The sequence below is a fragment of the Dasypus novemcinctus genome, chromosome 5 (genome assembly GCF_030445035.2).
Source record: "Dasypus novemcinctus isolate mDasNov1 chromosome 5, mDasNov1.1.hap2, whole genome shotgun sequence".
NCBI classification, from domain to species: domain Eukaryota; kingdom Metazoa; phylum Chordata; class Mammalia; order Cingulata; family Dasypodidae; genus Dasypus; species Dasypus novemcinctus.
The window spans coordinates 150,665,006-150,691,083 of record NC_080677.1 but is presented as its reverse complement, the minus strand read 5'-3'; the positions used below and the strand labels follow the sequence as shown (position 1 = coordinate 150,691,083).

The following is a 26,078-nucleotide window of genomic DNA, read 5'->3' as shown; positions in this document are numbered from 1 at the left end:
TCATAAAATATAGTTGAGCTTTTGACCAGATCGATTTTTTTGCAAATTAGTGCTATGTATTTTAAAATCCATTGATTGTGTAGTTTTGGTTTTTTTTGAAGGGCAATCCCATGAAATGGTTTATAGGAAAAATAAGTATTATTTAGAAAGCGCATACTTGAAGACTGTAAAGGTAGTTTTATTACACTGCCCTTTCTTCATGAAGTATACATACTGTATTTTTACATTTTAAAGAGATGGATCATGAACTATCATTTGTGAAATATTAATGAAACATTTTAAATGTCTTGTTAACTTGGATACTTAACCTGTTAGTTGTCTTTTGAAATGTAAATATTTACCATTATATATACTGGTTCTGATTCAAATTACAGGCTAAAATCGGTGAAACACTAGTTTCCAGAAATTGATCCTCGTGGTGAAAGAAAGAACATAATTAATACCTTAACCTGTGGAAATACTTAAAATGTTTATTAAAAATTTTCCATTTTAAATATTCATTGTTGAATAGAAGCATGGTTTGTATTTACATGTAATTTTGTATTCCTAAATGTATAATTTGGAATAAGTGACTAATCCCTAAAATAGTAGAAGCTCTCCCTATCCAAAACAGTTACAGTTGGAGAGTCAAAAAAGTCCACTATGAGAAATCCTGAAGTCAACTAAGGAATCATGAAATCAATATATATGGCTTACACATTTCATTTGTATCCAAAACATACACAGATGTAAATGTATTTTCATTCACTTGCCAGTGTTTGGTTGTAGGGCCAGGCATATTTATTATGCTTGGCTAATTGCAGTGTTTTGTTTAGCTTTGCCAGTCTTTCTTGCAAAAACCATCTTAATAATGCATAACTTGCAACTTCTATTTTTGGAGCAAGAACTTCACTTTTGCAAGTGTTTTTATAAATAAATTTTTGTAATATTTTTCCAATATTTTACAATTTTTGCCAACTGCAATATCTAATCCAAAGCAGGAATTTTTTTTTAAAGCAACCTGCCTTTACTAAGGTCTTTCCAAAGCATTTAACTTAGTTTCCATAGGAACAGCTCTTTTTAAAATCATTTCATCTATTATTATACTATTGAACAGAATTCCAAAATAAGTATGGCTGGTGTAAAATTGCTTGTGATAAACCTAACTTTTTAAAAAAGATTTATTTATTTATTTCTCCCCCTGCCCCCCCACCCCAGTTGTCTGTTCTCTGTGTCTATTTGCTACGTCGTCGTCTTTGTCCGCTTCTGTTCTAACTCTTGATAAGCACACAACCCAGCTAGAAGGAACAGAAGCACTTGACTTGGGCATATTAGAGAGGAACTGCTGTGGGTATTAGCTAAACTAGGTTTTACAGAAGGAATGGACAATATTGGTTAATACAAGAGCCAGTTGATTAGGTAAATTGTAGTAAGCTTTTATATTCTAATACAGTTGCCTAAGAAGTTTAATTTTTATATTTACCTAATTTTTTCTAGGACGTTACATTAAGATATTAATGTAATTGATTAACCAGAGCAGAGTATATGTTCAAAATTTTATAAGTGTAAATATAATATCCTTTTCTCTAGCATATTTTAAATATATTCTGAATAGTGAGCTATATATTAAGGACCCCTGATACCAATGAAATTAATCGAAGGTAGCATGTCAGAAAGTGAATAGACTATTCACCTTGGTGAAGAAAGAGTTGATTTCCAAAAGTTATTATAATCAAATCTAATACAGATAAAAGCTTTTTTACCAATATGAAAGATGACTTTCCTTCAAATATAGCACAAAAACCTGTATCCAGACTAATATTTTTCAACTCATTTCCTTTTAGTATAAACTATTGTTTGCCGGTAATAAACTATTCTAACATTTCCCTTTCTACTCTAAAAGATCAAGCTTGGCAGATAAGATTTTACATTATTTTTTATAGAAAATTGGTAATATACAGGTCATTACATCAGTAACCTTTATGGTTTTAAGCATAAGGAGATTGGCTTAAACATTACAACCTCAGACTATAGTGTGAAATAAAATGAATTCAAGGGGTATGTTTTAGGCTAAATAGAATATATCCTATGAAGTCCATCCTAAGAATTTACCAGGACATGTATCATGCAAGTTTTTTGGAAGGAAGCAACCAGATTCAGCTATCCAATAAGAACATGTTCTGAGACATTAGTGCCAGATTTGGGGTGAGGCTGGTAGTGTAAAAAGCAGTTGAGTTTTTCAAAATACACTTAATTTATACTGTAGTAAATTGGGACCTCCTGTTTTTCAAATCTATACGAGGTAATTCTGAACCTGGAAAACTGATAGAATAGGAAGGAAAGGCACACCTAAAATCTGAATGCCTTTACAACAAACTGTGAAGGCCTACCAGGCACCTGACTTATGATGCTCAGAACTTGGCATGTTTATCCCTAACACAAGGGGAGCCACAGAAGGATTTTGAATAATAGCTTGTGCAAGTTTGTGTTTTGAATAATGTTGTGGTCTATTAGAGTCTCAATTAGGAGGAGTTGAGATGAGATTTGAGTGAGGTGAAGGAATAATAAGGGAAAACCACGTGGGGGGTTTATTATTGCTTTTATCTTGTGAAGAAATGATCAGGGTCAGAATTAAAGGAGTGGCAGTGGTAATGGAGAGGATGAAACGGAGTCGAGATATGTAGGAGTTGGATGTATTGGGGCAGAGTAATGTTCCTTGCCTATCTTCTATGCACAATTAGACAATTTGCATTTTGACTATGTTTCCTCCTTTCAACATGATTGGTCTTATACTCATTTGACAAATCAGGAAAGGAAGCTTGGAGAAATTAAATAATTTTCCAAGATCACACTGCTAATAAGTAGTAGTCCTCAAATCCACACTTGAATCATCTCCCCAAGTTAGTGCTTTTTATACCACACTGCTCTTATTATACATTGCTGCTTCAGGAATTGGGGACAATGGAAGTGGGGAGTAAAGGGAGAGGAGAACTCCCAGATAGGAAGACTGAATCAGTGATGATGTCAATCACTGAGTAAGGAGAGTTGCAGAGTGAGGGAGTTGAGTTTTGAACATTTGGGGCTTGAGGATCTGTGAGTCTACCAGTGAGAGACATCCAGTAAGCAGATGCATAGGGAGCTAAAGCTCAGGAGAGAGGTCTAGGCTGGCAATGAGATTTGAGACACAACAAGTGAGAATGAAGGTAGCCCTGGGAAGAGGTTTTTGTGACTGGAAGCCTGGGCAATACCAACTTTTTAAAGAGGGGTCGAAGAATGACAGGGCCCAATAATTTGGGAGAAAATCATGAAAGAGGTATCATACAAAGTCCAGTGAGGATGGAATTTCAGGGAGAGTAGGAAATGAGCTTTAAGGAGATGTGGGCTAAAAAGCATCCTTTCAGATTTTGCAAATAGGCAGGCATTGGTGACTTTGGAGAGATACTTGAAATAATTCTTGGACCATTCAGAGTCAGGGTCAAGTTTGTTTTATAATCATTCTGGTCTGAAGCTGGTCTTTTTTCTTTTTTGACATGAGGATTACTTTGACAGGAAACCGGCATTTCTTCAATTCTGTTTCCCTCTGGAAAGAGGAGGTGGGTGGTTGTTCCCAGATATCGTGGAATACCTTTTTCTATTTTGAAGTTTTGAACCATAAGAATGTATTACCTATTTTCAAAATAAAACTAAAGAAAGATTATATTTCCTAGGAAAATATAGAAATACTCTTACATGGTGCCTAGATAATCATTTATTATTCAAATAATTTTATCATTTTAATTTTTTACATGTCTGTTTCTTACATTAGCATGCAAGCTCCTGAGGAGCAGGGACATTTTATTATCTCTGTGCCTCCAGTGCCTAGCATAAGGGCCTAACATTAAGTGAGCTATGATCATTATTTAATAAATGTCCCTGCCCACTAGGTTACACAATTGTTAAGGAAGATAAGATGTTTTCACGTAAAATGCTAATACGGTGTAACACAGAATAAGGTTTGATCTGAATGAGTGGCACCATCCTTGTTTTTTGTTGTGTTACACATAGTCTGGTTCAGATGCGCTACCATTGTGGCTGCAATAACCACTGCCAACTCTCTACACAGTTTAAAAATTGGGATGATAGGACATAATTTTAGGGGGTGACCACTTAGGCAGGAGCCCTGAAAGCTGTATTTCTGTGGCTAAGCATGCTGTGTGCTGGCACAGATGCCTAGAAGGTACTTAATTAGGGATGAAGACCATGTCCTTTTCAACTCTAAAATGACTCCCAGATATCCTTTTGTCTTTTTCTTTGCCAATTTTACTTTATTACAAATATAAAATGTGTGTTTTTTTAGGATATCCGTTAAAGAATGGAATTTAATTGCTGGCATTTTATTTTATAGCTGGAGTATCTAAACACTTTTTTAATGGACTAAAGGCTATCAAAAGGAGGTTTTAAATGAATTCTTAAATTTTGTTTGGCGGTAAAAATTCTGTTTTTTAACAAAGCACAATTTTGAATTTAAGGTAAATGAAAAACCTGTTGAACTGGAATAAATTTAAGAACTGATTAAGTTCATTAAGTGACCATTATCATTTTAAAGTAGAGCTGATACCTATAAACTATGCTTAGTATGTACTAGGTGATTTAGGCAGCATTCTCCTTTTTCTTTCATAGAAAATAAACTGAGAAATAAGGTATCATTTAAGTTTTGTGAATTTTTTTCCCTAAGAAAATTTAAAAATTAAAAGATTGAAAAAAAAATAGGGAGTTATTTTCAGCTTTCTGGTCTGTTTTGGTTTGTTTTTAGTTTTATAGAAATTAGAGTATTCTTCTTGGCCTAGTTTGGAGGAATTTTATTTTTTGAAAAATAAAATGTTATGATCTTCCAATTCAACATTATAATTTTACCGCAGGATAAAGAAGAAAACGGGGAAGGAGCAAAGCTTTGGTTACAAATGTCTTAATAATGAGCAAATGTAGCAGGAAAAAATATATTAAGACAAATCTAAGGTACGTAGATACGTGTTTTTCTGTTCTTTTGAAAGTTTTTCTTAGCTTAAAGTTAAAATGATGAGTGTATGTGTATGTATACATACCTACATATATGTATGTGTGTATATATGTATATATATTACAATAACAAATAATATACACCCAAATTATTCAGACATTCATCTAAGATATTCATCTTCTACCATGTATTGTGGTAAGGAGAAGTGGTTATTCACATTTGCCTTCTGCTTTTTAAAGAATAGACCATGCATAAGAATGTGGAGAGTTCAATGGAATTGTAGAATTAGAGGAGTCCTCAGAGATTTAGTTTTCCTCCTTGCCTTTAGACTGTACTTATAGCTGACCTTGTAAAACAGAAAAAAAAACCTCTACCACAGTTTTACAGAAATCCGAATAGAATTAACGTTCTTTTTTTAGAAATAATGTTTCATCAATTAGATCTAGTTTTAAAAAGAAAGGAAATTTTCTACAACATTTTTTGTAAAGTTATTTAAAAATAGAATAGAACAACTTAAATAATTTTTCCTTTTCACAGTGGACTCATTTTAGAAGAGGTGAAAAAATATTGCAAGTGTTTCACAGATTTAAGAAGTTTTATTCATTAATTGAACAATTCAGTTATAACTAGAAAACTGCCTTTGTCTTATTTTTCATTTATATATTTCTGACCTGTATTTCCTCATCCCTTTTTTGTTCTTTTAAGAACACTTGTCTGGGTTTCCATTATAACATTCCTTTAAAGTGTTTTTCCTTTTCCTTTCATTTTTCCTCTTGTCTACACATCTGTCTATTCCCCATACATATGTATGCCTAAGTAACTTTGGTAATTTAATTGCCTTGGTATTTCTTTAATTGTACATATAATTTTTAGGAATATATTCCTTTGTATTTGTTTCTTGGAAGTATGTTATAAGTTATATACCATTGATTGTATTGTACTGCACAAACAGTACTGTACTGTTGGTCTTTAGTACCTTGGGGGGCTATTGCAGTATGATGTAAATATTCTTTTATAGTCCTAGAAAATAATGGCATAAGCAAACAAAATGTTACCCCAAAGAAGCAGCTCACCCTAAAAGTCTTTAAAAATTGTGCTATTGAATGGATCCTATTTTTTAAACAGTAGTAACGTTAACATTTTATTAAATTGAATCCCAGTATATTCAGGATAGGCTGGAATAACATTTGCTTTTGTTATCAAGGGAGAAAAAGGTTTGCTGGATGATGGAAAGTAAAGATTTCAGAAGAAATATTTACCCTTCATGAGAAAAGAATATTGCTACTAATATTTTTAATTATTTATAATGCTTCCCATTTCAGCAAACCCTTATCTGTTTTTGAGTTATGGAGCCAAATATTTGTCAGTGTTTTGCTAGCTGTTAGTTTATAGTGCTTGATGGACTTTTTGTTTGTTTAGCTTTTTTACTGTTTTATATGGTTTTATTTTTAAGTATCCTATAATTTATAATTGCGAATTGATTCCTCTCTAATAAGGGTTATTGCTTAAGATTAAAATACTGCCTAACTAATTTAAAAGATTTTTATTAGCTTTAGTACAGCTATGCTTAATATTTGTCTATTAAAGAAAATGAGATTTTGGGGGGAAAATTCTATGCTGCTTCTCTTCAATTTTAGTAGATTTAGCTACAAAATATATAGTGAACAGTGCAAGATTGTAAGGGGTCTTTCTTTTACATTTTATAAATAAAATCTTTCTGAAACAGCTGAGGTTCTTTTGAGTGGTATTTAATGGGAGGTTCAGAATTATTTAGAAATGGATCTGAATCCCATATTTTTGTACTAAGAATATGATTTTTCTAAATCAGGGACTTTTTTTTTTCATTATGCCAAGAGAAATGATATTTAGTTAGCTCCTCCCCATCTTAGGCACCCTCCATTAGGACCATTACACACAGGTCAAGAGTGAAATGCTAGCTAGGCACCCTATTCAGGATCTGAAAATGATCTGATTTACAGGTGTTGCTATTGTATGTGCATTATTTACAGCTGACTTCCGGCTCCTATATCTCCTGCTGACATAGTGGTTGAAAAATGGCCAGTGCAGTGCTTAACCTATAGTAAGCACCTAAATCTTAGTTGAAATCTTATGCCCAGAGTCCTACCCTAGGGCTGGATTTTAGTGTGTCTAGGAGGTTAGGCTGGAGAGCCATTGGATTGAGTCGGTTATAGGTAAAAATACAGAATAAAATTTTTTGAAACACGGTAAATATTTTTAAATTGATTAGTATTAACTTTACAATTCTGTGGATGATTTTTACCTTCAAATAGATTTTTTTTTGAACCATTTGCTACATGACATGCATTGAGTACTATACTAGTCAGTCTAGAAGAATATAAATGGGATAAAAGTGATGGTTCTTACATCTTAGTATAATAGGCAAAGCATATCTGAATGAAGATTGTGACAATACTTGTAGCATACCCAAAAGCATGCCAGTGCTATAAAATGTTGTCTAAACCAGAATACTCAAGGTACTGGCTGTGGAAGGAACACTGGAGTCACAGTCAGAAGATCTCTTTATTAGCCCCTACCATGTTATCTGTTGTATACCCTTTGGAAAGTCACTTAATCTCTCTGAAGCTTATTTTTATAAGCATCTGGCAGTTGTACAGTCTTACAAAATAGTTGATTATTTGGTTTATTCAACATTTATGGGAAGTCCTCTCTAATAGGCAATGGGGCTACATAGAAATCTAAGATGTGACTTCCATTCTTGAGGTGCTCACAGTAGAGTTACTGCTTTGTGAACAAATGTATTATATGCTATATAATTGCTCAAGTAGAGGTACTGCATAAAATACTTTGGAAACCCAGACCAGTTCTGCCCATGGCTATAAGAATAAGCTTTAGAAAGATGGTGTCCTTTGAGTCAGGCCTTGAAAAACTGAAAGGAATTTACTTATTGAAGAAGAGGGAATAGCAGATATAAAAGATAAGAACTGGAGAGAATAAGATGTGTATTTTTAAAAAATGGTGTATAAGGAGGCTGGAATGCAGGGTGTAGAAAAGAATGGAAAGACTGGAGATTAGGTTGTAAAGGTAAAAAGGGTGACATTGTGAATGAAATTGAATGGCAGTTTGGTTTGGTAATCGAGAATATGGACTTTGATAAAAGACCTGAGTACAAAGCTTGTCTCTGCCACTGAATACCTTGTGGTAAGATCAGATTTTTAACCTTCCGATGGCTCTTTTTCCTTATCTCTAAAAGAAAATTAATTATCTTGACCTTACAGAGTTGTTATGAATTAAAACTAGTAGGCATTTACTACACAGTAAGTACTACATAACTTTAGTTAAAGTCATGATTATTTTATGAAGTTTGGATTTCATCCTACAGTCAATAGGGAGCCAATGAAGAGTTTTAAGCAGAGGTGTTTTAAGCAGAAATATTAATACATGTTTTAGAAAAATAATCATTGGCATGACTTGAAGTAGGGACATCAAAGTAGTGGCAGTGGGAATGTGGAGAAGGAGACTTGATGCTTGAGCCACTGGATGGAGAGTGATAGAGCCCTGAAGACATGTATTGAAGGTTCACATTGAATAAGGAAAGAAATTGACAAAAGAGCCTGTAGAGAAATTGTCAGAGAAGTCAGACGAGAACAAGAAAATGTAGTATCAAGGACATCAAGAGAGAGTTCAAAAAAGGAGAGGTCATTATCAATTTGGATGCTGTTGGGGGATCAGGCAAGGTAAGGACTTAAAATACACATTAGATTTAGTGTTAGTTACCCTTTCCAGAGAAGTTTTTGTGAGGCAGAAGCCAGTTTGGGTTTGTCTAGGAGTGGGTGGGTGTGAAGAAATGGACATAGTTTTGGCAGTTCTTTCAAGCAGTGAGAGTGAGAAGAGAAGTTCAAGGGGATAGCTAGAGAAGGAGTTCTGGCCCAGTGGATTTGTGTGTGCGCGCGCAGGCCCACACATGTGCCTCTGTGTTTAAGGTGGAGAGACTTGAAGGTGTTTAAATCCTAGTCAGAGGAAATGATTAAAGAGGGGGAGAATGTAATTGATAGTATAAGACTCCTGAAGAAGGGAGAGAAAGGAATGGGATCCAAAGGGCACATAGAGGAATTTAAATGTGGGGAGGCAAGAGAGCAGGGAAAAAGCTGGGTTAAGATAAGATATAAGTGGGTTTGTTGATTTGATAACAATAAGTTGTGGGGGTTCTCATCTGAAACTGGAGGCAAGGCCTTATGATGAGTATAGATTGTAGGTAGGTGAATTCATGGATTTGAGAAAAGGAAGAAAGAACACTTGTAACAGTCCTGGAGAATGGGAGAGCAAGCTGACTAGGGAAACTCAGTAAGATTGCTGCCCACTTTGAAGGACCTGATTTGAGACAAAAGCCATAAATTCAATAGCTTTAGTTGTATTGTTTTAAAATTTGATTGTTTATCAGCCTTGGTACAGGCCTAAAGTAGTTAGGGAATTGCTTTTATGCAAGATTAGTATTTACTAAACAGATGTTAACAAAAGGAGAATGCATAAGAAAATGTAGGGTATTGGGGAAACAGTAGTTAGAGTGATGGCGGTAGAATCTAAGCTGAACAGGGTGGGCATAAGATAACATTTCTCAAGTTGTTTCTAAACCACTAGTGCTAGGACATGCTTGTGGAAAAAGAATTTGGTGATCAAATACATTTGGAAAATGCTGCATATTTTATCAACATCCTCTACTCTTTTCAAGGCATACTCATACATTCAAGCTTCTGAGAAGTCCTGGCATAAAGAAACCATTTAATCTAGACTATTTAACATTTTTGACCAAATGTTCTTCCCCTTTTACCCTTTCATTTCTGCAGAATTAATGTCCTGAAGTCTTTCTCTGGAAATTTCTTACCTAAGCACAATTGGAGAGGAGGGAATTAGCAGTGTATACATGATGATCACATGTATTTATTTACCTAGAATTGGAGAGGACATGCTGAGAAATAAGAAAAGAGAGGAATTGGGGAATATTGAGGAAGGATGGTTTGTAGTGGTAGGCTATAGATTTTTATGTTACTGTACTTAACACTACATTGCCATGGTTACTTATAGGTATAAAGTGACTGAAAAGTGAGCTGTAACCATAGATGTAGTATAGACTACCACAGAGAGGTTAGAGAGTGGGAGCCTTAGATTCAGATGATAGCTGTTGACATGCAAAAGTATTAAGTGGAATCCAAAAAAAAGATTTGGATATTTTAATCCAAAGTTATAGGTGGCCTACATACTTTAGATATATATTTAGATTTCTAAGGCGAAAAAAAAGAATCTATGTTGTATTACTGAAGAGTCAAAAGTGTACAACAGCAGAAAGTAGTTCCTTTAAGTAAATAGTTAAAATTTAATTTTGTTTATTGTTTGCATTTTCATATTTCTCTCACTAGGATGAAATTAATTATAATATGGTTTTACTTCTATGTAGAAAGACTCCACATAAAAATCATTAACTTAATTGAATTCACAGGCAAACTAAAATCATATCAAAAACATTTCCTGGAAATGTTAGTTCTCTTTAGGTAATTGAGGAATGGCTGGACAAGTGGTCAACTCTGAGTGATTTCAATTTGTTTGGAAGGTTTGTTTATCAGAAATTCCTTTGTACTAATAATGCAACATATGTCTTTATATTATGATTCATTTAGTTTATACAACTGGAAAATTCTTGCATAGTACATTACAATATAAAGCAGGTACATTAGGCCTTGAAAGTTATAGTGTATATTTTAATGTAAAGTGGATAACCTAATTTTATCACACATTCATACAAAAAAAAAGAGATCCTAGAGTAATTATCAAGGTGACTTTATATATAGAAGTTGTTTTAAAAATAAGCTTATTCCCATAAAACATCTTGCAGCACTCCCTCGTACGTGCATATCCAATGAGCAAAGAATACCTTAAGTATGGAGAGTTTAGACTCTGCTACTGAAACTATTTAAAAAAAAAAAAGTACAATGAATGGGATGTCAGAAACAAATATCAGAAAGTTAGGTAAAAACAGAAGTATTTCAGATAGGGCCTTAATACTTCTTCCTTTTTATTGTCTTTTCAGACAAATGACCATGGAAACAATTGAATTCCAGCAGGATGGAAGTGTAACAGATTCTGTGGCAGAGAGCAAGTCTGCTCATATGCAGACTCAGACTGGTCAAAATTCAATCCCTACTTTAGCTCAGGTAAATTCAATTTAGGCAGTAGGCAGGCATTGATAAAGCATATGGAAATGAGTTATGTGCAGATACTGTTTTCTTGCAGGTGACCTTTAAATTTCTCATATTCCTAAGTTATCAACCATTCTACTCATTTGATATTGAAGAGAATTTATATACTCTAATTATCTTTGCATTGTAACATTTTCATCACTCCTTCCCCCTACTACTATGGGGAGGATAAGCAAAAACCCCTCCAAAAATTGTAATCCTCAAATTACTATTGGTTAGGGTTGGTAATTCCAAACTGATATATTCTGTATTCTTAGCTACAAAGATGGCAGAAATCTTACCATTTTCCCACTGTATATTTGGCTTGATCTTTGCTTTCTTTTTTATTTATTTATTTATTTATTTCCCCTCCCCTCCCCCGGTTGTCTGGTTTTTTTTTCTGTGTCTTTTTGCTGCGTCTTGTTTCTTTTGTCCGCTACTGTTGTCATCAGCGGCATGGAAAGTGTGGGCGGCGCCATTCCTCGGCAGGCTGCTCCCTCCTTCGCGCTGGGCAGCTCTCCATATGGGTGCACTCCTTGCGCGTGAGGCTTCCCCACGCGGGGGACACCCCTGCGTGGCAGGGCACTCCTTGCGCGCATCAGCACTGCACATGGGCCAGCTCCACAAGGGTCAAGGAGGCCCGGGGCTTGAACCGTGGACCTCCCATGTGGTAGACGGACGCCCTAACCACTGGGCCAAAGTCCGTTTCCCTGCTTTCTTTTCAGCTAGATCTTGAACTTTGAATTGGTTTCATTCAAAGAGCGCCAGTGTGAGTTAATGCCTGTTTTTCAACTCCTAAAATTTATTTCTGAGTTATCAGTAGAAACCTGTAATAAAGACAAATACCTACATTTATGTATTAATTCATTGTTTATTGAATACCTACAGTGTGCTAGCACTGTTCTAGATGCATGAGTATATGTAGTTCCTGGCATCAAATATCTCCTGGTTGAGTGGGTAGACAGGTATTTCAACAGTAATTTCAACAGCATAAGAAATGCTATATAAAATGTTACATACATTCTATACATATGAGAAGTGTAGAGGAGGGGGTAACCAGTTCACTAGGAGTGCTTTCAGAGGATTTTTTATTAAAGCTGCAACTAAGGGTGAGAAGGCGTTTGCCACGGTGGATAAGGGTAGGGAAGCATGTTCTAGGCACCCGCACAAAGCCAGAGTGTGGGTGTTCAGGGAACCACTGGCATTGAGTCTACCTGGAGCGCAGTGTCTGGGCTGGGAGGCTGAATTAGGAAGGAAAGCAGGGTATCGTATACATTTAAATGTTTAGAGTAGCCTGTGGTCAGTGAGAAAGTATTGAAATATTTTCAAATACTCGCTGTGTTTAGAACACTAGTAGCTGTATGGAAGATGGTGTGGAAGTCGGCAAGCCAGTAGCTGGGGCACCGTTTGGGTGGCCTGTGTGATGGCGGGAGATAAGACGGGTAGTGAGGTTCTAGTCGTATTTTGAAGGGAGATTGAGAAAGACCTAATGACTGACCTGAAGGCCTAGGAAGAACACTAGGGTCTTTCTTAGATAGATGGAGCCAGGCTGGTTCCTGTGAGATCTCTTCTTTCCTAAGATTGGGCCCGGTGGACTCAGCCTACTTTTCTTTCCTCTTTCAAGCTGCCAACACCCACTCCCTCCCTGGAGGTTTTCTTCTTGAAAGTATTTCCCAAGAGGCTATATCTCCCTGGCAACTCCTTACTTTGTTATGTAGGAGGAAAGGCATACAGACCTTCTGCTTTTAAAAACAAAAAGCAAAAACCTACCTTTTTTTAAATTAAAAAAATGCATGTTCATTTTAGAAAATTTACAAAATATGTATTATTAAACAAGATAAAAACTACTCATAATATTAAGATCCAGAGATTTAGTCATTAGCACTTTCATGTATATCTTCAAGAATAGAATTGAATGGAAAAAGTAGAATGAAATAGAATAAGAGAATAGAAAGCATGTATATTTTTTCATGAATTCGGGATTTTCTAGAGTTTTAAAAACTATCATTCCTGGTCTCTAATTCTGCCTTTCTTTGCTGAAGTTGTAGTTAAAAACAAATCTTTTTCCTTCTGCTTCCCCTTCTTTGTGGGCTCCCAGATTTCTTCCACACAGGCCTTTCCCCCTAGGCAGCAGGCTGTAATCTTGAGTTTATGAGGTGCTGGAATTGAATAGGGAATCCAGTGGACAGAAACAAGGTTCTAGTAGGTTGGAGAATAAATGAGAAGAGGGAGTAGAAATTGAAAGTACAGATTTTTCAAGAAATGTGTCTGTGAAATAATAAAGATAGGTTTATAAGGGAAAAGAGTGAGAACTGGGGTATGGGAAATTAGAGAATGTTTTGAGACTAGTGGAAAGATAGAGACTTAGGAGAAAGCTGAATCAAGGAACTAAAAAAAAAAAGGCTGATTTATTATGCTTCTTTAAAAATCTCAAATGTGTCAAATGTTGATATTAAATCTGGATGATGAGTTCATGGATTTACTATATTCTATTATCTATATATTTGAAATATGTCATCAAAGAATAAACTAAGGTTTTTATCTTCTATGTACTAGAAATGTAAAGAAATTAAGAAGTAACCTGCATTTTGATTCAGAGATTGTTTTGGCTAAGAATTATCCTCTATGATGTGCATGTATCATGATATTTCAAAGACTTAGGACACAATTCTTGGCAGTCAAAATTTTCTGAACCTAATTACTTTGCCTGCAGCTGTACATTTGTGAATATTCATTATACAATGTTATATATCTAGAAGGATTAGGGAATCAAGCTGAATTTTAACCCTATTTTGTATGCCAAAAGTGACTTTTCTGAATAAGTTCTGATGACGTCATATTTACTTGCCATTTGTCTTATTTTCTTCAAAATAGAGAACTGTAAATTCCCAGATGTTTTAGACTTAAATTAAAATTTAAGAGTAATTTATATACTACCTTCCTTATTTACATGGTCAAATTATTATTATTATTTTTAAAGATTTATTATTATTTTTATTTATTTCTCTCCCCTTCTCCCATCCCCCTGCCCCGATTGTCTGTTCTCTGTGTCTATTTGCTGTGTCGTCTTCTTTGTCCGCTTCTGTGGTTCTCAGTGGCACGGGAATCTGTGTTTCTTTTTGTTGTGTCAGCTCTCCGTGTGGGCGGTGCCATTCTTAAGTGGGCTGCACTTTCTTTTGCGCTGGGCAGCTGTCCTTACGGGGTGCACTCCTTGTGCAAGGGGCTCCCCTACGCAGGGACACCCCTGTGTGGCACGGCACTCCTTGCGCGCATTAGCACTGCGCATGGGCCAGCTCCACACAGGTCAAGGAGGCCCGGGGTTTGAACCGCGGACCTCCCATGTGGTAGGCGGATGCCCTAACCACTGGGCCAAGTCCAATTCCCTACATGGTCAAATTATTAAAAATCACGGGAGGCAAAGATGTGACCAGAAGATTCAGTGGGCTTGACCGTTTGCATTTGGTAGTGATTGATATTACCAGTTTTGGGTGCCCTGCAGGGCAGAACTTTGCAAAATAGTCATGTTTACTCTAAAAACCATCTCATTTAGAAAGAACTGAAAACTCTTGAGCTTGCTCTTTGACATCAGGTCTCTGTTCAGCTGATTGAGAGAAGGGAGGGATATTCTAACAGAGGCCTGGGGTTTTATGTGTTCAGTTTTTCTGGTTTATCAATTCCCAGGTTGGAGTGGATAATGGAGCCTTTTCCTTCTATCTGTATTTGAAAGAAAATAGAACACAGATTGGTGATGATATCAGAAGTTGAAAGCTTGAGTTGCATTAACAAATATGGGAGTGGCAAGTAATTGAGGGTTACATATTGACTTACCTTCCTTCTTGCTTGAGTTATTTTTAATTGAAGCCCTGGTATCTTGTTTGTTAAGAGTGTGTGTTGATAAATAAGACTGGATTCCACCCACGTCCTCCACTCTCCCCACCTCCAGATTTTAGTTTCTTATAAAGCTCTTGGTGATAAATTGGAGAGTTTAACATTTTAAATAACCAAGCCTGGAGAGAAACCTTTTCCAGAAACCAAAATGATGAAAAGCACAAAACGAATCAAAACAAAGCAAAACAATAATCATCACCACCAAAAAAACAAAACAAAACAACAAACCAAAAACTGTATGTTCAAACAGCTTTAAAATACTTGCAGTCTTTGGCAGTCATATAATCTTTAAATGGATAATGGGAAATTACTATTAAAAAATTATTTTCTTATGAAAGATTTCAAGCATATACAAGAGTAGTTTAATGATTCTGCATATATAAACTTAATTACCAAGTTTTTTAGCACTTGTCTTTTTAATATATATATACTTTTTGTTGAAGTATTTTAAGCACCTCAGCAGATCTCAGATATGTCATTTTACTCCTACTTCTGGGTATGCAAATCTTAAAATATGATGGACATTTTTTGTATAACTAAATGTCATTATCATGCCTAATAAAATCAGCAGTGATTCCTTGGTACACTGCAGTCCATCTTCATTTCCCCATTTACCTCAAAAAATGTGTGAGGTCTGCTTTGAAAGTAACAGTGATGAAACCCTGAACTTTCCTTCTTCCAAGTCTCTTGGAGATTGAGAATGCTGCCATGACGATATAAGTGGGCGAGGTAATCCAGATGGAGTCACTGGAAAGGACCTTCAAAAATGGCTTTCTGAAGCTTAGCTCGTTATAGCTGCTGATAAAGCCTGTATGCCCTAAGCGTGGGACCTCAACCATGAAAGCTAAATAACTCTTTTTTGTAAATGGCTAGTTTTCAAAGTTTCAGCAAAGACAGAAGGCAAAGAGAAAAAGAGCATGAATCCCAGAAGTCATAGAGCTGGAAGGAAACTTTGGAGATCATCAGGGCCAGCATACTGCCTTAAGAGAATGAGTTCTAGTATAAAATTTAACCTTTACAGAGGACCTGTGTATTATTGGAAAAAGACTCTAGGGAGGCTGAGAGCCACCAGAAGATTTCCAAAAGTGTGGTCTGTTTATTTCCTTTCTTATCCTTTGCCTTTTAAATGCAAGCACTGTGTAAAGAGGCACTTCAGAATAAAACATTTAGGGATTGAAGTAGGAATGACTTAACAGGGGATACTTGGAAATGTGTTGTAAAATGCAAGTTGTAAAATTTCTGTTTCAAGCCAGTGGAAAATTGGAATGGCATTTACCACTGTTTTGGCCATTTGTGCCAAAAATCCATCCTCCTGGTCCTAAATGATATAGGGGGTTATTAGAGAAAAATACTTAGTCACCATTTGCTGTGCATCAGTAGCACTATATTTGTTTATTATAGATAGGCTGCATCATTGTTAGTAGATTGATAAGGGTATATTTCTTTTCCACTAAGTAGATCTAGTTTAAGCTTAATGTTTAATTGATTCTTGGTTTTAAAACTTCAATATGTTGATTCCTCTGGTTGAAGGACTTATTAAAGGAGAAAAATGTTCCTCTTAAGATCTTGAAAGAAAAATTTCCATTTTACTGTTAACTTCCCTCTTTTATGTTTTTATATATTCTTCCTTCTCCCACTCTTTTTCATTGCCCTTATTTTATTTTATTTTTATTCACTTGGAATTATATGCAAAAATGAACAAAAGTTGGAGGAGAAAGTAATGGTAAATTTTTTTCAGTAAATGCTAATTCTGCATTATATGCTGTCCTTTAGTCAACCAATTCAATAAAATCCATTGCTTTGAGATATAATGTGTTCTTGAGTATAATTTGAGGCTAGAGGGCCATAAATAAAAGTAATTTTTGAGCTGTTACTCTTAGTGACATTTTGTTCAGTTTGGACCAGAATTTATTACATAGTTATATTTTGATAATTCTGTGCAATGTATACAATAGATTTCTTTAAAGGTTAGTTTTTTGCTTGAGAATGCATTTTTATGTTTTTATCCCAGTTTATTAAAGTATCTGTGATAATATTTTGCTTTGAATAAATTCTGATGTTTCAAAGGTAATTTTAATAGGTACAAAGCAATCTAAGTCAAATTGCAGAAACTTTTTTTGTTTCTATTACAACCAGAAAAAAAAGTGTGTACAAATTTGTTTTAGTGTTTGAGAGATGGTTAAAGATTTTTCTATCATTTGTAGTTGTAATAACTGTCCATAAGATTCAGTTGCTTCTTATTTACTGTTTAGTTCCCCTTCTTAGTTTTGGTAGTGGGTAGTTTGTCACTGGCAGTACTGGGAAAATAAGACACTGTTCTTTGTATTCTTTATGGTTTTGTTAGTAAGAGGGTAGGCTAGGCATTGATATTTGAAGTTCCATTAATTTTTGAAGTTCCTTTTTCGAATAAAATTCAGAAATTATTTTCTTTGTCTTATTTTTGTTCTTTGTAATTTAAACCTTTGGAAATCTCAAACTGGTAAAGGAATTGCATTTGGAAAATACAGAGCCTTTGGCAAATGTCCACTTCATTGAATAATTGTGACAGCAGCTTAATATTGCTCTTTAGAAATGTGAATTTCCCAAGTCCTACCAGGGATAAAGCTAGTGGTTTGCCAGAAAGGCATAGGAGAGAAAAGCCTGGTTATGGTGTTGAATATATGAAGTAGAGGCAATATCAGATGAAGATGAAAAACACTTGCCTTACAAAAGGTATATTCTATTCAGAAATACACCTCTTTACTTTGGTTATATATTCAATGTCAGATGGTATATATAATCATCGTAGGTACTGCCAATGTAAATTGGTTTACCAGTTCATTTGCCCTTAGAACTTTCTAGTTTTACCTTTTCAAAGGGCTTTGTTTACTGCTTCCTACTTGGTATAAGGGGAAAAAATCCTAATTTATACATACATATTCAATTTGAGTTAAATTTGCAGTTTGTTTGCTTAAAAGTAGTGGTATGGAATGCTGTTTTTGGTATTATATTTTAATACTAGTGAAACAGTTTTCTTAATTTTCATATGTAGCTTTATATATTGACTAATCTTTTGTCTTCACTTTCTTTTAAAAAATTGAACTACTAATTTCATAGTTTAAATAAGTGAAGCACAAGCACTGTGATTGGCATGTAGTCTGTGCACAATAAATGTTTGCTTTTGTCATTATAGTAACCTGTCTCAAACTTAAAATGAGGCTTTAAGATGAAGTGACTTATGCTGATTTTAAAAAAATGTATTAGGAATTGGTTCTAAAATGGCATGAATCTATTTCTTAAACTTAATAGACCTCCAGAGTATTTAGAAAATAAAAACTAATTTATAATTGTTTTATAAGCAAAGTTCTGTTAATTGCCATGAATTTATTAAATATTCTGTATTTATGCTCCTAAATTTTGGTACTTTGGATTTCTTTCAGATATTTTAGAACATTGCAGAAGTTCCTACATTGCCATTTTGGTCCTGAAAATCTAAAATATAATTTATTATTGGGTTTCAGATTTCATGTTAAAATCAGATTTCATTATAGTGTTTTTTAGGAGCAAACTCTCAGATGTTTCTACTTATGAACTCTGACCATTGGACTGGAACCAAAAAACTTGATACAATTTGATCTGGCCATGTTTTGCCTACTGGTTCCGTTTTGTTTTGTTTGTTTTGTTTTAAAATTAATTTATTTTTTATTGTGGTGTAGCAGTTTTATGTTATTTATGAATTCCAAAAAAGGTATTTGATTACGCGTTGTAAACTAGTCTGTTCCTCTGGGCATGATACCCTTTGATTGTATTAGATTCAGCTGAGATGCCTTTGATTAAATTATGTTAAGATTAGAGCATGGGGAAGCAGACTTGACCCAATGGATGGGGCATCTGCCTACCACATGGGAGGTCCGCAGTTCAAACCCCGGGGCCCCTTGACCGGTATGGGGCTGCCCCACACGCAGTGCTGATGCACGCAAGGAGTGCCATGCCACACAGGGGTGTCCCCTACCTAGGGGAGCCCTTCGCACAAGGAGTGCACCCCAAAAGGAGAGCTGCCCAGCGCGAAAGAAAATGCAGCCTGCCCAGGAATGGCGCCGCACACGCGGAGGGCTGACGCTGCAAGATGATGCAACAAAAAGAAACACAGATTCCTGGTGCCGCTGATAAGGGTAGAAGCGGTCACAGAAGAACACACGGCGGATGGACGCAGAGAGCAGACAACTGGGGTGGGGGGGGAAGGGGAGAGAAATGAATAAAAAATAAATCTTAAAAAAAAAAAAAAAAGATTAGAGCATGGAGGGTTGATTTCCTGCCCGGCTATATAAACAGTCAAGAACATAGAAGTAGATACATTGGAGAAGAACATAGTGAAGTAGATAAACCAGAGAAGAACAGAGTGAAGCAGATATGTGAGAAGAGAGAGAAGGCTCCATTAGACAGGGTAGAGGCTCCAGGAAGAGAGATGAGCCTGATAATCTACAGCTGACCTTGTGAATGGAACAGAGCAGCTGAGCTTGGAAAGAAACGAGCCCCAGGGAGAGAGACTAACCATAAGGCAGCCTATAACTGAGATTGGAAGAAGCTGGGACCATGGAGCTTTAGGAGGGAGAGGAAGGCGGAACCCTCACAGAGACTGGCAGCCATCTTGCTTCAACATGTGGCAACAGACTTTGGTGAGGGACGTAACTTACTCTTTTATGGCCTTGTTACTGTAATCTTCTTCCCTAAATAAATACCCTTTATAAAAGCCAACAGACTTCTGGTTCTTTGCACCAGCACCCCTTTGGCTGACTAATAAAAGTGATGACAGTTTTAGTAATAGATGGTGGTTCTGATAGTACAACATTATAAATGTAATTGATACCAATTATACACTTAATTTATACACTTAAAAATAGTTAAAATGGCAAATTTTATGTTTTGTATGTTACCACAGTGTATTAGCCAAAAGGGTGCTGATGCAAAGTACCAAAAATGTGATTACTTTTATAAAAGGTCTTTATGCATAGACGCTTACAGTCACAAGGCCCTAGGGAGTCCAACTGAAGGAACCATAAGAAGTACTTGCTCACCCAAAGTCATTGGCCACGTGTTGAAGCAAGATGGTGGGCAATGCCTACCCTGCAAGGTTTCGATCTTCCTTCCTTCTCTCCCCAGAGCTCATGTCTTCCCAGGCTCAGCTGCAGCTATAGGCTATCAAGATAATCTCTTTTCCCAGGGCCTCTGTAGTCTAAGGAGCTGTCTCTCTTCCTCTGTGTTCTACCCTCTGTGTCTACTTCAGTGTGAGAGTCTCTTTTATCAGCCCAAGAGTGCTGGGACTCTTGAGTCACACTCTAATGACATGGATGGGTTGGATCAGAGACCTAATCTGATAATGTCATAATTTAATCAGATGTTTCACCTGAATCTTATACAGTCAAAGGGTATCACACCAGAGGAACTGACCAGTTTACAAACATAATCTATATTTCTTTCTGGAATTCATAAATAATAATATCAAACTGCTACATGACCCCAAACAGAAACTATATACCCATTAAGCATTAACTCCCCTTCTCTCTATCCTAGCCCTGGGTAATCTTTAATCTACTTTCTGTCTCGATGAATTTGCCTATTCTAGATGTTTCATATAAGTAGAATCATACAGTATTTGTCCTTTTGTGTCTGGCTTATTTGATTCAACATGATGTCTTCAAGTTCATCCAGGTCGTGGCATGTATCAGAACTTCATTCCTTTTGATGGTTGAATAATATTCCATTGTCTGTATATATCACATTTTGTTTTTATATTCATTTGTTGATGGACATTTGAATTGCTTCCATATTTTGACTGTCTTGAATAATGCTTTTATGAACATTGGTGTACAAGTATCTGTTTGAGTACCTGTTTTCGGTTCTTTTGGAAATATACCTAGGAGTGGAATTGTCATATTATATGGTAATTTTTTAAAAAGGTTTATTTATTTATTTCTCTCCCCTTCCCTCCTCCTCCTCAGTTGTCTGTTCTCTGTGTCCATCTGCTGTGTGTCCTTCCTTGTCCGCCTCTTTTGTTGTCAGCAGCACAGGAATCTGGTCTCTTTTTGTTGCATCATCTTGCTGCATCAGCTCTCTGTGTGTGCTGCACCATTCCTGGGTAGGCTGAACTTTCCCTTGTGCTGGGCAGCTCTCCTTATGGGGCACACTCCCCACGCATGGGGCTCCCCTACGCAGGGACACCCCTGTGTGGCAAAGCACTCCCTGCGCGCATCAGCGCTGCACGTGGGCCAGCTCCACATGAGTCAAGGAGACCTGGGGCTCGAACTGCAGACCTCCCATTTGGCAGACAGACGCCCTATCCATTGGGCCAAGTCCCCTTCCCTTATATGATAATTTTATATTTGTTTTGAGGAGCCATCAAACTCTTTTCCATAGTGGCTGTACCATTTTACATTCCCACCAACAAGGCATGAGAATTCCAATTTCTAACATCCTTACTAACATTCATTATTTTCCATTTTTTTAGTAATAGCCATCTTAGTAAATGTGAAGTGGTATCTCATTGTGGTTTTGATTTGTATTTCCCTAACGGCTAATGATGTTGAGCATCTTTTCATATGCATCTTACCCATTTATCTTCTCTGGAGAAATGCCTATTCAGTCCTTTGTCCATTTTTTAATCAGCTTGTATGTCTTTTTATTGTTGAGTTGCAGGAGTAGATTTTTATACATTCTGGATATTAAATCCTTATCAGATATTTGATATGCAAATATTTTCTCTCCTTCTGTAGATTGTCTTTTCACTTTCTTGATGATGCTACAAAAATTTTTAAATTTTTATGAAGTTCTTTATGTGTGCTTTTGTTGTTATACCTAAGAATCCATTGCCAAATATAAGGTCCTGAAGATTTTCTCCCCATCTTTTCATCAGAGAGTTTTATGGTTTTTGCTCTTATATTTAGATTGTTGATTCATTTTCAGTTAATTTTTGTATATGGTGTGAGATAGGGGCCCACTTTTATTCTTTTGTATGGGATACCCAGTTTTCTCAGGAATATTTGTTGAAGAGACTATTCTTTCCCCGTTGAGTGGATTGGCACTCTTGTCAAAAATCATTTGGTCCCAGAATTCTCAGGATTGGGGAATAAAATATGGACTAGAGTGGACTTACTGGTATTCTACAATAGATTTATTGTGATTTTAGCAATGGAAGAAATTATATCATTGATGTGGAGACAGTGGCCACTGGAGGTGCTGAAGTCAAGGAGAGGGGAAAAAAGGTGTAATATGGGGGCATTTTCAGGACTTGGAATTGTCCTGAATGACATTGCAATGATACAGGCCATTATATGTCTTGCTATAACCTACAGAATTGAGTGAAAGAGACTATAAACTACACTGTAAACTATAATCCATCCTTAATGTCAATGCTCCAAAATGTGTTCATCAATTGCAATGAATGTACCACACTAATGAAAGAAGTTATTAATGTAGGGAAAAATGGGAGGTGTGGGGAGTGGGGCATATGGGAATCCCTTATATTTTTTAATGTAACATTTTATGTAATCTAAATATCTTTTAAAAATAAAAATAATATTAAAAATTAAAGATAATTTTTAAAAAATCATTTGGGGGAAGTGGCTGTGGCTCAATCAGTTGGGCTCCCATCTACCATATGGGAGGACCTGGGTTTGCGTCCTGGGACCTCCTTGTGAAGGCAGGCTCGCCCACACACTGTGGAGAGCTGCTGGCCCAGGTGCCATGGAGTGCCACCTGGCCCGCAAAGCACCACGGAGAGCCGACTCAGCAAAGTGACACAACAAAAAAAAAGGGAGACAAGCAACAACACAGACGAGCACACAGCAAACGGACACAGAGCAGACAGCAAGGAAGCCGTAAGGGGGTAAATAAATAAAAAAATAAATACAGACAGAAGAACGCACAGTGAATGGACACAGTGAGCAGGCACCACATGAAAGAGCTGCAAGGGGGGGAGGATAAAAAAAAATCACTTGGCCATAGATGTGAGGGTTTATTTCTGATCTCCCAATTTTATTCCATTAGACTATATGTCTAAGCAAATACCACCAATACCATACTATATTGATTGCTATAGCTTGTAATAAATTTTGAAATTGGGAAGTGTGGGTCTTATTCAAAAAAAGTTTTTTAATAGTAGAAAACATTTTTATTTCTGGACTGTTAAAGAGTAAGTTACTGACCTAATGCCCTACCACCTTTGAATAATTTGCATGTGTTTCCTTCTACCAAGGACATTTCACCTGTATAACGACAATTCAAACATCAAAATCGGGGAATTAATAGACCCTTATTTAAGGTCCACCAAATGTCCCAATAATATCCTCAAAGGCAAAAGAAGCCAGTTCAAAATCATGTGTTGCATTTAGAAGTCAAGTTTCTTCAGGCTCCTTCATCCTGGAACAGCCCATTAGTCTTTCCTTGAGATTCATATCTTTAACACATTTGTAATCATATTCAATTTGTTTTTAAATTTATTGAAGTATGTCACTCATATGTAAACATGCATAAACAATAAGTGTAAAGTGATAGTTATGAACTTACAAAGCACGCATGACATCATACAGGGCTCTCATACCTCGTCCTACCACTAATAACCTTGCTTTTTTGCATAACTTTTTTTTTAAGATTTTTACTTTTTATTTATTTCTCTCCCCTTCCCTCCCCCCCACCCCCCCAGTTGTCTGCTCTCTGTGTCCATTCGCTGTGTGTTCTTCTGTGACCACTTCTATCCTTATCAACAGCACTGGGAATCTGTTTCTTTTTGTTGTGTCACCTTGTTGTGTCAGCTCTCCATGTGTGCAGTGCCATTCTTGGGCAGGCTGCACTTTCTTTCGCGCTGGGCAGCTCTCCCTACTGGGCGCACTTCTTGCACGTAGGGCTCCCCTACACGGGGGACACCCCTGCGTGGCACGGCACTCCTTGCGCACGTCAGCACTGCACATGGGCCAGCTCCACACGGGTCAAGGAGGCCCTGGGTTTGAACTGCGGATCTCCCGTGTGGTAGGTGGATGCCCTATCCATTGGGCCAAGTCTGCTTCCCTGAAACATTTTTAATGATGAAAGAGCACCTCAATATATTACTGCTAACCAAAGTATCTTACATTTGGTGTATTTCCCCTTAGTCAGCCAAAGGGGTGCTAAATTCCAGAAATCTGTGTTGGTTTTTATAAAGGGAATTTATTTGGGGTAGAAGCTTAGAGTTAACCAGGCCATAAATCATAAGTTACTTCCCTTACCAAAGTCTTTTGCCACATGTTGGAGCAAGTTAGCTCAGGGTTCCTTTCTTCCCAGGGCTTGCTTCTCTTTCCTCATAACCAAACTCCTCTCTCTGTGTGCTTAACTTCCTGGGACTCCAGCTCAAGACTCCAACCTCCTTTCTCTGCAGGGCAGTTTCTCTGAGTGTCCCTACCCCTTAGTGGATGGGGACTCAATATCCTACTGACTTGGCCCAATCAAGCCTTAATCGTTATTTAATCAAGTAAAACCTCTCAATCCAATACATTCTAATACACCCAGAGGAAAAGACCAGTTTACAAATATAATCCAGTATTTCTTTTTGGAATTCATCAATAATATCAAACTGCTGTACTGCCCTATTATTATATTTTGAGATATATTTTTATTACAGAAGTTGTGCCCTTAAAAAACAATCATGTGCATTTGCTGAATTCCCATACAACATCTCTCCATCAACATACCACATTATGGAACATTTGTTATAATATATGAGATAATATCAGACTATTACCACTACCCGTGGTCCATAGTGTACATTTGGTACACTTTTTCCATACTCCCCCATTATCAACACAGTACATCTTTGACATAGATGCATGAATATTACAGTATTGCTGTTAGCCATAGTCCATAGGTCATTCCAGTTGTATTTTTCCCATGCTTTTCCACATTCCCATCACCCTGCAATAGTGATGTACATTTACTCTAGCTCACAAAAGACACTCTTGTATCTGTGCCGTCAACCACAATTCTTATCCACCTCTGGGTTTACTGTGCTTGTCAGTCCCTAGATTATTCTCCAGCTTTCTTTCAATTGACATTTACATCCCTAGACTGCCCATCCCAACCATGTTCCCATTTATAAACCAGTTGTTACTCAATATAATGTGTTACCACCAACTTTTACAGTAAAGTTAATTAAAACATCTACATACATTAAGTATCAGTAGTCCATCTCAGTACTACTTTTATCTTCTTTAAGAATCCACCATCTAGGGAAAGCGGACTTTGGCCCAGTGGTTAGGGCGTCCGTCTACCATATGGGAGGTCCGCGGTTCAAACCCCGGGCCTCCTTCACCCGTGTGGAGCTGGCCCATGCGCAGTGCTGATGCGCGCAAGGAGTGCCGCCCCACGCAGGGGTGTCCCCCGCGTAGGGGAGCCCCACGCGCAAGGAGTGCGCCTGTAAGGAGAGCCGCCCAGCGTGAAAAGATCCTGGGTGCCGCCCACACTTCCCGTGCCACTGACGACAACAGAAGCGGACAAAGAAACAAGACGCAGCAAATAGACACCAAGAACAGACAACCAGGGGAGGGGGGGAAATTAAATAAATAAATAAATCTTAAAAAAAAAAAAAAAAAAGAATCCACCATCTAGCACCAGGTCTCGAAGATGTTTTGCTACATTTTCTTCTAGAAGTTTTATGGTTCTTGTTTTTATATTTAGGTCTTTGATCCCTTTTGAGTTAATTTTTGTATAGTGTGAGATAGGGGTTTTCCTTCTTTTGGCTGTGGATATCCACTTCTTCCAGCACCATTTATTAATGGACTGTTCTGCCCAAGCTGGATGGGTTTGACAGGCTTGTCAAAAATCACTTGACCATAGATGTGAGGGTCTGTTTCTAAACCAACAATTCAGTTCTATTGGTATATGTGTCTACCATATGTCAGTACCATGCTGTTTTTACCACTGTAGCTAGGTAATATGATTTAAAGTCTGAAAGTAAGAGTCCTCCAACTTCACTTTTCCTCTTTACAATGATTCTGGCTATT

At 36.7% G+C, this 26,078-nt stretch overlaps 1 protein-coding gene across 21 annotated transcripts in view; it reads left to right on the top strand.

Moving 5' to 3' along the window:
* CREM (cAMP responsive element modulator) overlaps positions 1-26,078 on the top strand; it is an 80,586-nt gene that overhangs the window by 7,311 nt on the left and 47,197 nt on the right. For 8 of the 21 annotated variants that reach the window (XM_071215431.1, XM_071215430.1, XM_071215428.1 and 5 more), the window contains exons 2-3: positions 4,878-4,974; positions 11,037-11,160. In XM_071215431.1, the coding sequence (XP_071071532.1) occupies positions 4,931-4,974; positions 11,037-11,160 (168 nt within the window). In that variant the 5' untranslated portion in view covers positions 4,878-4,930. Of the gene's footprint in view, positions 1-4,877; positions 4,975-10,712; positions 11,161-26,078 lie in introns of those variants that run through there. The other 13 variants (XM_058297677.2, XM_071215429.1, XM_012518646.4 and 10 more) reach the window with 9 other exon arrangements.